This window comes from Solanum pennellii, chromosome 8 (genome assembly GCF_001406875.1).
Source record: "Solanum pennellii chromosome 8, SPENNV200".
Classification (NCBI taxonomy): domain Eukaryota; kingdom Viridiplantae; phylum Streptophyta; class Magnoliopsida; order Solanales; family Solanaceae; genus Solanum; species Solanum pennellii.
In genome coordinates, this window is record NC_028644.1 from 7,259,551 (window position 1) to 7,277,072 (window position 17,522).

At 34.5% G+C, this 17,522-nt stretch overlaps 1 protein-coding gene across 1 annotated transcript in view; it reads right to left on the reverse strand.

Moving 5' to 3' along the window:
- Window positions 1–17,522, reverse strand: part of LOC107028460 (guanine nucleotide exchange factor SPIKE 1) — a 50,403-nt gene that overhangs the window by 14,220 nt on the left and 18,661 nt on the right. The window contains exons 14-20 of the mRNA XM_015229536.2: window positions 16,115–16,184; window positions 14,390–14,551; window positions 9,954–10,061; window positions 9,743–9,780; window positions 9,467–9,611; window positions 6,371–6,497; window positions 1,360–1,553 (exon numbers count right to left, since the gene is read on the reverse strand). Coding sequence (XP_015085022.1) covers window positions 1,360–1,553; window positions 6,371–6,497; window positions 9,467–9,611; window positions 9,743–9,780; window positions 9,954–10,061; window positions 14,390–14,551; window positions 16,115–16,184 — 844 coding nt within the window. The remainder of the gene's footprint in view (window positions 1–1,359; window positions 1,554–6,370; window positions 6,498–9,466; window positions 9,612–9,742; window positions 9,781–9,953; window positions 10,062–14,389; window positions 14,552–16,114; window positions 16,185–17,522) is intronic.

Here is a 17,522-nt window from a genome sequence, read left to right on the forward strand (position 1 = left end):
AACAGAGCTGAAGAATATGTATGTTTCCCTTTTAAATTAAATACGACCATTGCATTAACGTTTTAATGTAAATCATGTTGGTTGAGCATACCTAATCGACATTCTTTCCGTAATTTTTCTTAGTCATGCTAAGAATTCAAAGCAGGAGAGAAGGTCTACTAGTTAATTGACCTAAAGAAAGATTGCACTGATTGGTACATTCTGGTGAAAAGAAGGAACCAAACCATGTTAGCAGTATATGCATTGAGTGAATTAGGTGTGGATTTATAGTGTTCAGGCCGACCCAAGTGCCCTAGAGATACATCTTTTTATGCCAACCGATCTAAAGAAAAATTGCTCTGACTGGTATGTGCTGGTGAGTGAAAAGAAGAAATCCTTTTAGCGTTAGCAGTATGAAGGTTGATAAACATAAATCAGTGATATGCACTGCTCTATATCAGGCCCAAATGTACTTCAAGGGTTTATATAGCCAACGCAACTAGTTTGGACAGACGCTGTTATTACTGTCAGAAGGCATAGGAAAGATTTGTTGAAGATGGGCAAAAATAAATTAGTACTCCCTCCATTCCAATTTGTTTCTTTGGTTGTGACTTGACATAGAGTTTAAGAAAATAAAGAAGACTTATGAATTTTGTGGTAAACCAAAATAAGTAGAATGTACCAAACTGTCCTTTAATCTTGTGGTCTTAAACATGCCATGTGAAAAGTTGAAAATTAAGGAGTTGCCAAAAAAGAAAGAGACACTCTTTCTGAAATGGACTAAAATGGAAAGTAAGACAAACAAACTGAACGGAGGAAGTACATGAATATAATATAGTATGGAACTTCAATAGGTGTGGGTGGTTTGTTCTGATTGAAATAATAATGTGGGAGAGAGAAAGGTAGAGAGATCAGCAATAATCATCTTTAGATTAGCTCTAATTCTGGCTGGCTGGATGTGGTTCAAAAGATTTTAAGTTGCTTGGGGAAGACTCTAATAACAGCAAATCTCCACCGTTGTATTGATGAATAAGAGATAAGTAAATGAAGCAGCTCTGGATATAGGGTCGGATGTTGAACCTAAATTGTTGGAAAGATCAGAAACACAGTTGTGATGGAAAAAGATTCTCTGAAGTAAAAACTACATTAGCAGATGTCTGCTTTGTAGATTTGGAGGTATCACTTGAGAGGTCCCAGATTTCTTAACTATGCAAATATTGGGTTAAACACTCTTTGAAGAGTCCGGCAGGAACGAAGGTGATGGATTATGTCTCAACCATCAACTGGAGAAGTGAGGGCTGAGTAATGTAGAATAAGGGTAACAGCAATTATGGAAGACTGAATCAGAAAGACAAGCAAAAGTGGAGTTTGAAAGCTTACCAGTTCAAAAACCTGACGAGGCTCAATGATGGATAAAAGATCATAACAAAAGAAAGCCAAACTACTATTTAAATGCTTGGCCAAGCTTAGACCTTTCTTGCAGCGTTCATGAACTTCTGTTAAAAGGCAATCATATAACTGAACAACACATCTGAAAACACCTTCTTTCAATTGCATTGGCGGGACATCTTCACCTGTACATGGAAGGATGAAACAGCTTATCAATATAAAGCCTCAATTGAGTGAATTTCCAAACACAACTCCTCGGCAGTCAAATTTTAAGTTTCAAGAGAACTACTATCCACCCAAACAGAGTAAATAACGAGTTGTCTAAGACTTCAAAACCTAAACCCTGAATTCGCATTGATGTAATGGAAGCCATGGTTATTAGCTCAAAACAAAGTATAGCAGTGGTGAAGCAAATGATGGCTCATTATTCACAATGGACATAGATGGATTCGATCTTCAAATACCTGATTACATCCTTACATGAAAATGATTAGACTATCATGTAGAAGAGACACATGTAACAAGGTGTGACCAAAATTACCAACTTGGTAAACATTTTCATTGTTCATTGAGCGTTTTACTAAAACATCCTATTCCAAGAAAACATTTGTCATACAGCAAAAAGTGATTCCCATACTATTACCCTTCATCACCAGAAAAACCCATTGAATAAATGGAAAAACTAAAAGTGGAGACACAAGTTCTTGTTCATCAATTCACCTCCCACGCACCCCAAGTTTTAACTTAGGATCCATCTAATCAATTAGATTTACAAAAATTCCAAGTAAAATCATCATTTATGTTAGAATAGGAAACAAGAGGGGGTTACACAAGTAAAAGTTCCAATATGTTCATATGATGATTAAGAACTTCGTTGGATTGGTCCTGAGTAGAGCCGTCAATATGGGCTAGGCCTGTTGGGCCGGCCTGGCCTAACTCGGGATTTAATAGGGCTGGGCTAAGATTTTTGGAGCCCATTTAAGAAAAGGGCTTTTTAGCCCGGCCTGAATAAGCCTGCTCATTTTGGGGGCTTGAGAAATATCGGTAGGGCCGGCCCGTGGGCCAATAAAAATTAATTAAAAAATATAATATAATATTAAAATTTAAAAATAAAGAGAGTCCAAAATTAAAACAATTAGTTTAAAATTTCTATTTAGATATTTATACTTTTAGTTGAAAAAAATTAAAAAATATCAAGGAAAATGCACAAGTACCCCCTGACTATGACCAAAATCCCAGAGACACACCTTAACTAAACCAAGGTCTTATTACCTCCTGAATTTTTTTTTTTTAATTTTATACACCTTTTGTCTTATGTGGCACTCTATGTGACTCCACGCAATTGAGGCGTGTCGGAGATATTTCGATACCACGTAAGCCAAAAAGGTACACAAAATTACAAAAAAAAATAAGTTCAGGGGGGTAATACGACCTTAGTAAGGTATGTCTTTGGGATTTCGGTCATAGTCTTGGCGGTACTTGTGCATTTTCCCTAAATATTATAAAGATAATTTTTTTGTGAATTTGATTAACAAGTAGTGACATTAAGGTCTCATTTGTTTCCATTAAGATTAAGACGTATGAATTTGAATATGCATTTAAATATTAAAATGTGCATTAAGATCTAGATGTGTAAATCTAAATAAACATCTGAATATTAAAATATTGTCTCTGAATCTAAACACTAAATTACTGGGACTGTTTGTTTTCAATATATGAATGCACATATGAAATTAAACGTTATATCAATAAAATATTATCAAAACCTTGTTAGTAAAATAGTATTTTTCATATAAAATAATATTGAACATTTTTTATCGTAACAAAGTAATATGATTTATCTTTTAAGAACTCAGCATCAAGTTACATCATTAATATGAATATTTTTTGCACTCAAAATACTTTGAGAATCTAATATAATGCAATCTAAAATAGTTTATATAGAGTAGTAAATATATAGTTTAGAAAAATATTTTATAATAGAAATTTATTATTGTTATAATCAAATAACTAATACTTTCTTATTTTTTGAAACCGTGCTAAATGTTATATCATGAGAGTGCTTATCAATTCAAATATATTGATTAATTTATGAAAATAAAAGATGTATTTTAAGTTAATATGAATGAAGGAAATTATAATGGCAAGCATGTAATTAAATATTAATTAAATAAGAAAACAACTTTTATGAGTTGTTGTGATTTAGTTGAATTAAGATAGGAGTCTTATTTTTTAGTCTGAATAGTGTTAAGGGTGTGTTACAGATCTGATTCATTCAGATATATCCAGACCCATTAAGAGGCTTATAATTAAAAAAAAAAAAACTTAATAAACTGAATCTGAATAATTAAGATTCAGTTCTTAAAAACAAATACATGAGACAAATCTGAATGATTAAGATTCAAACCCCATTAGTGCAAACAAATGAGGCCTAACATAATGTAATATTGTTTTGTCGATACTTATGATAATATTTTTAAATTATAATTTATAATTTAATTTAATAATTATAAAAAAAAAAAATTAAAAAGTGGGCTGGTCTGGCAAGCCTGTAGCCCGCGTACTTGTGGGCTGGGCCTATCATTTTCTGGCCCACACCAAAAATGGGCTAGCCCGGCCTGAACCGTAAAATGTCAAAGCCTGTATGGGTTAGCCCGGATGGGGTGGGCTAGCCCATATTGACAGCTCTAGTCCTGAGGGGCTTGGGAGTGATTCAGACATTAAATTTAAGTAGTAGTTATTTTGAAGATAACAAGTTGAACACAGTCAAATTTGTGTCTAGACGACCTCGAAATGGTGATTTGAGAGTTCCACGGGTTCGTGGGGTGACCTGAAGTTATTTGCATGTTTTGGTTGCATCCAGAGGGGCTCGGGTGATTTCGGCACATTTGAAGTATGTTTTGAAATATTTAAAGTGCTAAAATCTTATTATTATTTTTGCGCTTGACCCGACTTTACAAGCGAACCGCTCTTAATCTATAAGGAATTGGAGATGTTGTACAAAGAAAGTTGTAATGCGAGTCTAGTTTCCGGCGGTTCAAATTATACAAGAATGGAGTGTGCAAACGTGTCTAATTTATAGTTTCCAACTTGGAGCCTTTGGGGTGAGCTCCTTGGCTGATCTGCAGCACCGGGCTCCATCTATCCTTATTTCACTTGATTTCTTTCCCAAAATATTAGACTATGTAGACCTGTACTTTAGTATGCCTAGTTGCTCTTGTAATCATATCACCAAATTATGGGGTTGTAACTTGTACCTATGATTTCCACACTTATGACTATTGAGACGCCTTTATAACTATAATTGCTTTGTAACGACATCTCGCAATTTGAAATAACTAGGAAGAAACTTATAATTGGAAATAATCATTTTTTTTAAAGAAGTAAAATATGGAAATTTACATAGACTAGAGCAAGAAAAGGGAACATTGATTCCAAGAGAGCTTTAAAGAAGTTTTAAGTAATTATCTCAAACCAAAGAAAGAAGTTTTTAAAATATATGAGCTAAGTATATTTTTGGGAATAGTATTGAGCACGACACGAATTCATATTAACTCAAGTCTCCATAAACCATGTAGCCATCATGGGTATCAAAGAGTCGTACTTTTTAGATGATCACTTAAGTTAAGCTAGTGGATCCACTAAATTAAGTAGTTCTATTTGACGATAAAGTATAGGACGGTGTGGCAGCATGATGGTAAAAATAATGTACCACCACTTAAGCTCATAGTGGTGGTTGTCCGTTAGAAAAACTCCCACGACAGTAATTGCATGGTTCCCCAAGGGGTTCTGCGTAGTATGAATGGGGGTACGGGACTTTATTCATACATTGCACAAGTAGACTTGGAGAGGGAACATGGTATGTCTTTTATGATATTCTGATTATGCGTTGACATCATGTTTTAAACAGTTTTCCTTTTTCTTTATATATTGCACTTGTTTTAAATTGCTTTACAATGAAATTAGTTTAATTGAGTATTCATCAGTTGAGAAGATCCAAGGTAAGTGTTTCTTTCAAAATCTTTTCAAGCCTATGTTATAATTAGCATTTCAACTCGCATACTCGTACATTCAATATACAGATGCCAGGTGGCCTGCATCGACTTATGATGCAGACACATGTAACTAGGATCAGCACCCAACGCCCAGTTGATCCAGGATCTGCACCCAGCGCACCGTTGATCCAGTGAGCAGCTTAGAGTCAGTTGGTGAGCCTCCTTCCATTCCGGAGGACTCCTTTTCATTGTTTTCAGTTATTTTCAGTTGTTAGGATGATCGGGGGTCTTGTCCCGACGTTCATCTCAGTTATTAGAAGCTTCATAGATAAAAAGTTAGCAGTCAGTTGTCTTTACATTGTCATTTATTATGTACTAAGACTTGAGTTGTCATTTGGCTAAGTTGAATGTTTTATTTTTAAAAACGTTCTAAGTTATCTTTTAAACAGTTGAATAAGTGCACTTTAATCCTTGCATTAATGCTCTGAGTCTTCCGCTGAGTTAAGTAACCCAGGCCAGGTGTTTTGCGGCCAACAATGGTTCTCGAGTGTCGGCCACGTCCAGGGTGTAAGCTCTGAGAGTGACATGCTTCGAATGCTTTACTTCATGCGTCTAATTAATGGAGTTTGAATAGAAAACTTGAATTGTTTGCCAATCGGGTCGGGGTATTGGTACCATCACGACTTAGGGGAGTTTGAGTCGTGACAAAAAGACCGACCAAATAAGATCACTAATGGAATTACAAAAACACCACAACTGTTTTTCCTTGATCACATGCAAAAGGTAAGTTTTCTTCTATTTTTTCTTCTTTATTGTAATTCCCTCACTTGTGGGAATATATTGGGTATGTTGTTGACCCAGTGGAAGGAAAACAATGAATACAGTTATAAAGACCTTAAATGGATGCACTTTTCAGACAAGAGGATTTAAGGAGAAGCGTGATTAGATGATTACAAATGGATATGATAATAACAATGACAACAGTAACATACCCAATGGGCAATTACCTGATGGAAGATTGTGATAGAAGGATCGAGCCTGCTCCAGTGCCATTGACTTGACAATTAACTCAAGAAAAAACCAAGCCATTGCCAAGACATCATCGTAGACAGGCCCAACACGGTACCCTTTTGCCTGTACCAGAAACCAAAGTAGTTAAGCCATAAAAATCAGAAATCTTAAAGAACTGAAATAGTTCCGTAGTTTCCAGGCCATCAAAGGTCATGTACAATGAGTCCTTTCCTTATGGCGCTAAAATATTTGTTATCCATTATCTAGTAAACTAAGTTAACAATGAGAGTTTTTGGCTAAAATTATCCCTGGAGTATGATCAAAACCTGAAGTACATCCTTGTCTAATATAAGTGAACAAAAAACATCCCTGAACTATCCAAAAAGTTGCAAGATTCATCCTTTTGCCTATTTTTTTTAAGAAACTCACGCCCCAACAAAAAATGTGTCAAGTCGAATAAATATATGTACACATGGTTAAGTTAATCAAGTCAGGTGATTTTTTAAATTTTTTTAAATTGAGCATTTAAATTACATTCACACAAAATCTATTCAAATTCTAAATGTTCTTAGGGAAAAAAACAAATACTACTCCAACTTCAAAAATTTCAAATAAAGTAATTATTTTTTTATTTTAATAACTAAACACCAACGTGATTTCACTAAATTTCCAGCATTTCTGTACATTGTATAAAATGTGAACATTGTGTATATATAGTATATACCCATCAATATTTTACTAAAGAAAATCTCTAAATAGTTGAATGTAATATATGAAATGACTTTTTTTTACATAATCTTTCTAGCCATCGGAACGTACAGTATGAATATTTCAAAACTTATGTATTGGTGCAAGTCAATTTACTTGATGATGCAAAAAGACATACTCTATAAACTAACAACACACGAAATTTAAATTCAAGATTCATTTCCTATCCATGTCCTTATTCTTTTTAGATAACTTTGATCTTTTCGTCGTGGCCAGACGTGACCAAATTAAGAAAATATTTTTTTTACTGGTTCAATCAGTTTCTTAATAAAAATAGGCTAAAGGGATGATTCTTGTTATTTTTTGGATAGTATAAGATGTTTTTTGCTCACTTAGATAATATAAGGATGTACATTAGATTCGAGTCATAGTTGAAGGATGATTTTAGCCAAAAGCTCGTAACACATACAGAAGTCAACATGATATACGCAAACCTAACACATACCTACTAAATGAGAGTCTTAATTATGAGGGAGAATCTTGTAGAAAACTTTCTCATTTGATAGACCCCTGGTAGATCCTCTTTGAGTTTTCTGGATTTCCCCTGACACTGTAAGCGTTATGTAGAACTAACAAACCTTATCTTTTGGTCCTAGTTGATATGTATGAACCATGTGATGGTGCTATGTCAAGACTACAGACTATGGTTAAGTATCACTTATGAAAATATATTGTCACGGGGTTCTTTCTGTTTTACTGGGTGAAGAGTTCTATGGCTTTTAGGCTTCTGAACCTAGATGCAAAAATATACCTTTTAGTTTCTCTTCATTTCCTTCTGAAAGTTGCTTTTTCCTTTCAGATTCTGCAAATCTCCATATTTCAGCTACTACTAAAGACGATGTATTTTCTTCATTCCAAATCTGAGGGGTATTTTCCATGTTCCAGAATCTTTTGGCTTACAATGAACACAATTTTCCATCTCTATCAAATATTAAGATCTGAGTCTGGTGGAAAATATGTCTCATGAATTCAATAGTTTCTTGCTTGAGAAAGAAATCGTCTCACAACGCTCTTACCCATACACCATAATAAAATGGGGTTGTTGAGCGTAAAAATCATCACCTTTTAGATGTCACTCGCACTATTATTGATTGAGTCATCTATCCCGTCTAAAAATACCCGGTGGAAGCTGTCTATTTCTGTTTATTTGATTAATAGACTGATATCTGATTTACCTAATATCTGATTTACTCTCAACTGTCCATCGCATATTTTTAGAGATATTACAAGTAGGAATAACAGATATTTGGGGTGTAAAAAGCAGATTTTTAGGCATGTAAATCAGAATTCTTTCTATTTAATAGGATAACTCTCCATTTGAGAGTACTCATTCAGCAAACTTGACATGGATAAAAGGATGCTGGGGCCAAATTGTTGAGTGTGTTCTGTTCAGTGAGTGGAGAAACTTTTATTCACCAACTTCTCATCATCCATAACAGTACCAAAACTTTCTCCTCAAGATGTAACTTCCTCTTCTATTTAGTATAGTAGATAAAGTGATTGATGATAACTGCAGGAAGGATAGTGAGGGATTCGGGAACAAAACAACGACCGAAATACTGAGTTTGTCGGTATTGTGCTTGTTTGTGAACATTTCCACGAAGAGGATCATGAACAGTGACTAGATGGGAAAAAGAAAATAACAGAAGACTAGTAGTCAGAAATCCAAGACAGAACTATCCAAGAAATAGCACTAAGGCTGCATAGACATCCAACTGGCAACAAACAGCTGCATTGAACCCCAAGAATTACAATATCAAATTCCCCCTTTTAAGCATTGATAGAATTATCAGTTTCCGTCATTTGCCAGCTTACCTTCCCTAATTCTATAAGTTGGAGTCCCAGAAAAAAATAGAGAAAGGAGCTGCACATAACTCTACTGATGACGTAACAGTCCATCAGATTTATCACAAAACACACTCCATCTAAAATTTTGTTGATATTAGGTATCTTCTTTTAGAAATAACAGTAAAGCTTAAATATTAACTTTATGACACATGCAGCTAAATTAAGATGAATCAGAACAACTGTTTTCTTTGGATTTGATGGTTCCTAATTTTCAGATTTGAGCTTTTGCATTGTATTATTTGGTCCATTTCACTGGGTATGTTATAGCTGCTGTTGTTTTTATTTGGTCCAAGTACTAGAACATTAGAATCTCATTATGAGAGCTTCTTCTAAATTTTTTTCCTCTTTTTTTTGAGAATGGTAACAAGCTTATTTTAAATTTCTACTCATTTCATTGCCAACAGCTTTCCAGTAGGCACTCAAGCTGTATAAAGCTAAAGACTTCACAAAAGAAAAGTGCAAGACAATAATTTTACCTTACTGCGAGCCAAACTTCCCCACACTGTGGACAAACCAGGATACACTGGTGGCTGGCGGCCCCCAAAATCATCAAAAGCGTAATCAACAAAGTTTACCAGGAAAGCATTTCTCTCAGCTTCATCAACTGACTCTTGCTGCACCCTACAGGAAGAGATCTAATGTTCTTAATAGAGGATAACCGTGTTAACGTAGCAGTGTGAGTACAATATTTCTTACTGCTGAAACCTTTTGCAACTTTTTAAACCAAGTCATAGAGCAACTATAAAATGTACCTTGTTAAAATGTTAACCATAGCTCTAAAGGCAGCAACCTGAAAGTAGAAAGTGAAAAAAGAAACCTCAATATTTAACATTTAGAATTGTGATGCAGAGCTCAACAGCAGATAACAATTGTGAAGGGTGGAAAAGAGGCACATTATTTGAGAACCAAGTGAAATAAAAAAGGCAGGTATCATGAAAGGCAGCAGTGACGATTGTCTCAAACCTGAAGAGTTTCTCCGCCATTGCCAATAAGATGGAGAAGCATGTTTAAGATTGGATAAAGAAATTGAAGCAAAGCAGTGGAATCAACATTCTTCAAGCTATTGATTGCCTGCAAAAGTTGGATAACTTTAATTACCATTTCATCCCATGGCATAGTTGAAATGTAACAAGTTCAATGTTTCCACGTCTTTTCAGCGGCTACCAAGCAGAACATTATCAGGGATAAAAGATGATACTTTTCACCCTTAAAGCCATATTAGACAGCAAGACAGTTTTGAAAAGAGAGAGAACTTTATCTGAATTGGTTATTAACAACTAACAAGAGAGCTCCTTATGCAGGAGTTTCGGGTTACATGAAACAATCCAAGTCTCCAAGTTCTTCGGATTCCTAATTTTTATAACATCATGATTAGAATATTTCAATCTGGGTTATTCTCTTGACTTTCATCAATGACGTGACCAATAAGAATCTCGCTCTCTTGATTTTAACATAACCCCTCAAAACTCAAGCTGGTGAAACAACTTGCATTTTTAAATTAAAACTAGAATATAAGGTCAAAAATAAAACTAGCTTAGAACAGTTCTGAGACAAAACTGATTTGGCATTACCAGGCGATTGACTTAGCTGTGGTGCGACAGTAAATTAATGAAGGATGGTTGATAAGGACATGTATGCTACCAGTTGACCACATTGCTGACAATCCACGGTGCCAACTAGCCGATGATCCGAGGATGATATTTCACTAACTAAAACACAAATTGACCAGACAAATCAACTGATGCAAACAGCTAGCTTGACAAGTTATCATACATGATTCATGAATACTCAGAATTCGAGTAGTGACTGCCAAAATAATCCATGGACATGAGGCACAAAAAGTTAGGACTGCCACAGGGAAGGAGCTGAAACTTCAGGTTGCATGTATGAAAGACATAAAGGACAAGGTTACAACTTATAACCTTTCTTTGGAACTTGATGATATGAATCAAAACTGAGTTGAGTGATTAAGAACACCATAGATGGATGCAGAAAAGTAGTGAGATGAAGCCAGAATAGTCATGGGGAATAGATAAGAACAGTAACTTAGTTACTGCTATTTTCAAGAACATGAACATTAAACAAATAAGTACATGTTATTTTCTCTACACACTGGCACTTAGACTCCTTAGATATCTTTTTCGCACAGACTCTATTTTTTTCACATAATGCAGGTCCACTCAAATAAAGAGAGAATAATATGGAGACGAACAAAGTAGTGAATCATGTTTAAATGTATAGTACAACCTCCATCCCATTTAAACATTGTTTGATTTGGCACGGTGTTTAAGAAAAAACTGAAGATTTATTAAACTTGTGGTCTAAAACAATCCTTAGATATTTGTGTGGTTGTAAATCATTTCATTAAGGGTAAAAGGGGAGTTTTCAAATTACAGTAGAACCTCTCTAAATTAATAAACTCTCTAAGTTAATATTTTTTTCCAGTCCCGACTTGGGCTAGTGGAGAAAAACACCGACTTCGATAAGATAATATATTTTTGAAAGACCCATCATAAATATATGGTCCCATCAATATTATAAATTAATAATTATTTAAAATTATAAAAATATCTAAACAATTTAGTGTAATATGATTTTAGTGATTTTTAATTTTTGTTTAGAATTTAGATCTAGCTGAAGCGCAACTCTAAATTATCTTATTGCACCAAAAAATGTTGAAGAGTTCTCAACACAATAACTGCTTCCTTACACGTAACTGGATACAATACCGTATTGTATCGGCTTCATCATCAACAATGTTTTCTCCGATGATATCCACAATATCTTCTAAGCTTTGAAGCTCTGAACATGTATCATTTTTCACTCAAGTAATCTAACAGACTATTTTTCATCCATTTTATTGCGGTAACTGAGATTATTAATCATGACTCATGCATATCGTTTTCACAAGAAGAATCATTTAAATTCCTTGAGGCTTCATCACCAATGATGTGATCAAAATTAACCTTCATTGAATCGCGAAACACTCTTAAATTAATAAACATTAATTTATCGATCAAATAATACCTTTATAAAATAATACTCCCTTTGTCTCAGTTAATTTGACTTACTTTCCTTTTTAGTCAGTCCCAAAAAAAATGACACATTTCTACATTTAGTAACAATTTAACTTTAAAATGCCCAGTTTACCCTTTGGGGTGATTTCGTACAAAGATTAATAACTCAGGAATTAGTAATGTAGGGATTAGTAATGTATGGATAATGGATTAGTAATGCAGGAATTATTTTTTATCAAGTGTTTGGTTCATTGCTTTCCACCTAATCTTGTGTTTAGATTAAAACTCAACAAAAACTTCTTTTCAATTATACACTTGAAGTATTATGGGATTTTCTATTTTATGTAATTGGGTCAAGTAATCTAACTTCAGACAATATTATTTTTTGTCCCCTTCTAACTAGCTAAGAGAAGAACAATTTTGTCTCCACATTTGTTATTTCCCACTTGAATTATTTGAGGATAAATAATTGTCATCTTAATAAATTGATCACTCACGAAACATCAATTTTCAATTTTAAAAAGATACACCATCTACTTTTAAAACCAAAAAACTATAACCAATAGTTAAATTCAATAAACCATTTTCTTTTACACCTAAAAATTGCAAATCAAAGTTGTAGTTTTAATATGTATGCAATTTTATAAATTTTTCAAAAAATACAACTAATTAGAAAATAACATATATATATCAACAAACAATACATCAAATTAAGATCACAAAAATCATGTGGTCATATATTTACTTTTTCAATTAGTAAATGTTAAACATCACATTTCAAATATTATATTGATTAGCATTAGATTTATTTAGCAACAAACAACTCTCTAAATTACAAAAATTTGTAAGCTAATTTATTTAAATAAATTTATTAGTACAAATATAAAACATAATATCAAGGAAACAAAACAAATTAGTTATTAGAAGACTGTCGCTCAAATGTGGACAAGGCTGGGATCTGATCCTTAGAAGAAATCTGAATGACTGGGAAATTCCCAGAATACTTGAATCGTTTAAGGTTCTCGAGAATTTTCAAGGTATACAAACAGGTGAGAATTATTTATGGTGGCAGGGGCACAACAAAGGTAGTTACAAGGTGAAAGAAGGATACAAACAGATAAGTTTTGGTGGCATTCAAGACTTCAAATGGCCTTGGAAGCAAATCTGGAGGATTAAAGTGCCACACAAAACGGCATGCTTTATATGGCTACTAGCCAATAAAGCAATTTTGACATTGGATAATGTGGCCAAGAGAGGGATCTCTCTATGCAACAGATGCTCCTTATGTGGTAAGGCTAATGAGACAGTGAGACATCTCTTATTGCAACTTTACTGAGCAGCTGTGGCAGATTTTCCTTAATCTCAGAGGCATATCTTGGTGTATGCCTAGGAGGAATGATGAGACTATTCAGTTGGGAGATGGCAGGAGTTGGGGCTACAAACAGAGAAAGATGGAGGATGGTCCCTGCTAGTATTTGGTGGACTATATAGAGGGGAGCAACGATAGATGTTTTGAGAATAGGAACACCAACCTGCAGGAAGTAAAGCTTAAGTGTATTTTGTTGTTGTGCTTTTGGTGTACAAATGTCTACTCCAATGGAACTGAGTCAATCATAGATGTTTAAGGATCCATTTAGATTTGGTTCAGTTTTTGGATAGATTATACTTCCTTTCTGCTTTTGTAAATACGATTTTTTAGTACTACTAAGTACTATATGAAATACAAATGTTACTAGTTTCAAAAAAAAAATTGAAAAAAAGAGGAAATATGTCGAACGTCAAACATTTCATTTCTTTAGTACTCCTTCGTTTCTATTTTTGGCCAATTTTGACTTGACACGGAGTTTAAAAACAAAAGGAAACTTTTGAATCACGTGGTCTTAGATTAAAGATACATCAAATGTATCAAAATGTCCTTTAATCTTGAGCTCATAAACATGCTATATGGAAAGTTGAAATTAGAGATGCTAAAAAGGGGAAGAGTCATTCATTTTTAAACGGATTAAAAAGGAAAGTAAGTCAAACAAATTGAAACAGAAAAAAATATCACATGACCAGGATACGTTTCCCAATATTTATTTTTCTGCATTTCTGTTGATTAGTATGTTAATGAAAAGTAAGAGGAAACGTGTTGGATTTCAAACATTGCATTCTTTTAGCAGTATCTCATTACCAAGATAGGTTCCCTACTACCTATTTTCATATTTCAGTTGATTTGTAAGCTCCAGTAATATTCAGTCCTTTCCAGTTAACTTTTCGAACAAATTAACAAACAAAAAAAAAGGAAAACAAAGTCCCTACTTTTGCACAGTATCTTCAGATGAAATAACTACAGGACAGGGAATAACAACTAATGGTCAATGACAACACTAGTTATATTACCTCAAGAAGTTCAGATCCCCAAGGGGGACTTGTCCGTAGAGTATGCCTGTCATACTCTAGGAAAAAATCCCTAATGCGCTCACTAACTGGGTATAATGATGAACATAGTCGTAAACGAAGCTTGAAGATATTCTTTCCATCTTCCAAGTAATCCAGCCTCTCCTACAAGAAAGAAAACATAAAAAAAATTATGATATCATCAGGACTATCATGCCTGCCACCTGTCCTCAACAAAACGAACATAACCAAAACAGGGAAATCCAGTGGGACTTTGACAGATGGCTAAGATAGCATGAAAACCAATCATCAGGTGGAAGCTGCCTAAGAAAAAAGCAATTATCTATAGCTGGGAACAGAAAAGGAGTAATATAGCTGTTCCAGATATTATCTTGGCTGAAAAAACAGTGAGTCAAGATAAGGAATCTACTTTCAAAGTTAAGGAAACTAAAAGAAAATCCAGGCTATGTATGATTCACCATCACAATGATCTGACGGAAGATCTTCAAAAGATAGAGGCATGAAATTGGAAAATAACTCATTGTTGAAGGTTGGCGAGCTCTGTGATGCAGTTGGTACAACACATTAAAAAATTGGGAAAGAGGAACTAGGAAAGAGACAGATAGAAAGGAGATCTTAGGATCTCATGTGCAGGACGAGAACAACTAGAAAGTGAAGGTATGGCTTTGAGGATTCAAAAGGCCCATAACACCCATTAGATAATTCAAAACTATCAAGCCCAATGATTACGGGCTATAGTAGGCTTGTTGGGTCTACAACTCAACATCACAATGAGTAAACAATAATGAGCATAAAGATTCTGACAGTTCTAAGATTCTTCTAGAGCAGTTAAGGAGTCAATTAAGTGTACATAGGCTGAATACGTCTCAATTAAGAATAGTTAGGTTGAGTAGGTTATTTTAGAGCTGGTAAGAGGTGTTCTAGAACTGTAGAAATATAGACAACACGTTTTTCAAAAAGTAATTGTATTGACCACTATAAGAGGTTTAAAAGGAAAAGTAGGACAATCCACAGCATTTGGCATTCACATCTTTGTGGCAACATTAAGGTGGAGTACAGGTATTGATGCAATGAATATTTGGGATTGACATTACTGCCATGAACAATCACAGAGATGTCACAATAGCGGAAGTTCAGAAGGAGGAGCGAAGAAGAACACGGCAAGTAGCACTCTTGTCACTCATGTGGCAATTTCGAACAAACAAAATGGATGAGGTATGAAGAAACTGAAAATGATTAAGTAGATATTAGCAGAACCTTCATAGTTTTTTCAATATTTAGATTATATATACTTCCCAATCAGCGACGATGAATGGATGTTCCAAGTAAAATATCATATTTCTGTAGGGCTCTTCACTAATTTTTGTGAACACCTTGAATGCAGGACTTTTCTCATCATACCCAAAAAATTATCTTCACGGGAAAGTCATGTGGATCTTTTCCACAAAAAGGCAAAATAACTTGGAATATTCAAAGATTTCAATCCAAAACAGTGAGGAAAGAGCTATCCTAGCTCCTGTACTGCAGCTATATCATCAGTCTAGAAGGGCAAGAAATTGAACTCGCAGAAAAGGAGATGTGATGAGAAGTTATACAATGAAACAGAACTCCCAAATTAAACACAAAATATCAATTAATACATCAAACACAACTAGAGCATAAAGAGTGGTGGAAGGTTAACAATAGCAAACATGATTGGGAACAAACCTTGCCACTTTCTTGAAGATAATGAGGAACCAATTCTTTCATGATTGGCAAGGATATCTCAGATCTGAACCTGGATGAAACTCCAGCATGTTAAAATCTCACACTTCTCAAGAGAATGTACATTGGCAAAGCAAGATAGAGGTTTAATTACTCATCCCATAGGAAAAGTAAGCTTAATTACTCATCCCATAGGAAAAGTAAGCATAACAACTAGTATAGAAGACACACAAACCCGCACCCCCCAAAGGAGAGTGAATAAGTAATTTTCGAAAATAAATTACAACAAGTAGCAGGTCTTAAAGTTTTCCCAGAAGGAAAATAAACAAGTTATAGTCCCAGTGACAAATTACAACAAGTAGTACCCTGATTCATGTTCTGTTGGATGGTCATGCATATTATCTATGCAAAAGAAATCCTGTTGTTACAACTGCCACATTAAACCAATACATTTAAGCAGTAAAAACATTCAACTATGCATCAATCCATATCAGTTGGCACAGTTAAAGAGCATAATGACAGAAGAGGGTTTCGAGCCCAAGCCACTCATGACAACTAGATATTAAGTCGGCCACCTTGGACCACTTGAATGCTACATTTAAACAACACAAATGCAGGAAATAAAGCTAAAAAACAACTTAATCCACCAGAGTTTTTCTTTTGTTAGTTCCTATCAGTGTTCAGGGGAGCGCGAAGCGGTAAAAAGCAACAAGGTCCCGCTTGAAGTGAAGCACAATTTAAAAGAAATAAAACCAAAATAATTAAGAGACGGAATATATAAGCAAAAATTCATATTAAAAACTAGAAAACCAGACATACAATTGTTGTCCTATTGGTCTCACTAACTTCTTTTTCCAATATTTTCATGCCATGTCAGCCATTTTTAATCGTGGACAAGATTTAAAAAATAATAATCAACATTATACACCATTAAGAAAAAATTCAACAACATCATAATCATTGTTAAGAAACAAAACCATTCAGCATGTATATTTTAATCACTGCGAGGAAAAAAAAGTTCAGCAACATATAATATAAACAATCAAAGCTAAACAGGGCAAAGGAAAACATAATAATGAACAGAATACTAGACTTTTCAACTCTTGGGAACCTCTGAATCTTGTTTTCTTGTACACCCTCTACTTCCATTCTCCTGGTATGTCTTGAACTGTCCACTTGAAGTAATAATTCCAAGGCCTCCTCTTCATGGCCCTGGAAATCAACACCCAAAACTTCACCCAGTTTGATTAAGTTTTGTTGTACTCAATTAAAAAGTCTCCCTCTCCTTATTACTTCTCGTTGTTGAATTTGCAGCGGTTCTGGTTCCTCAATCTCCCAGTCCTTGCTCCCCTGTTTCTAAAGTTCCATTTTTCTCCGTTCTGAAATCACCCCCCCCCCCCACCCCCAACTT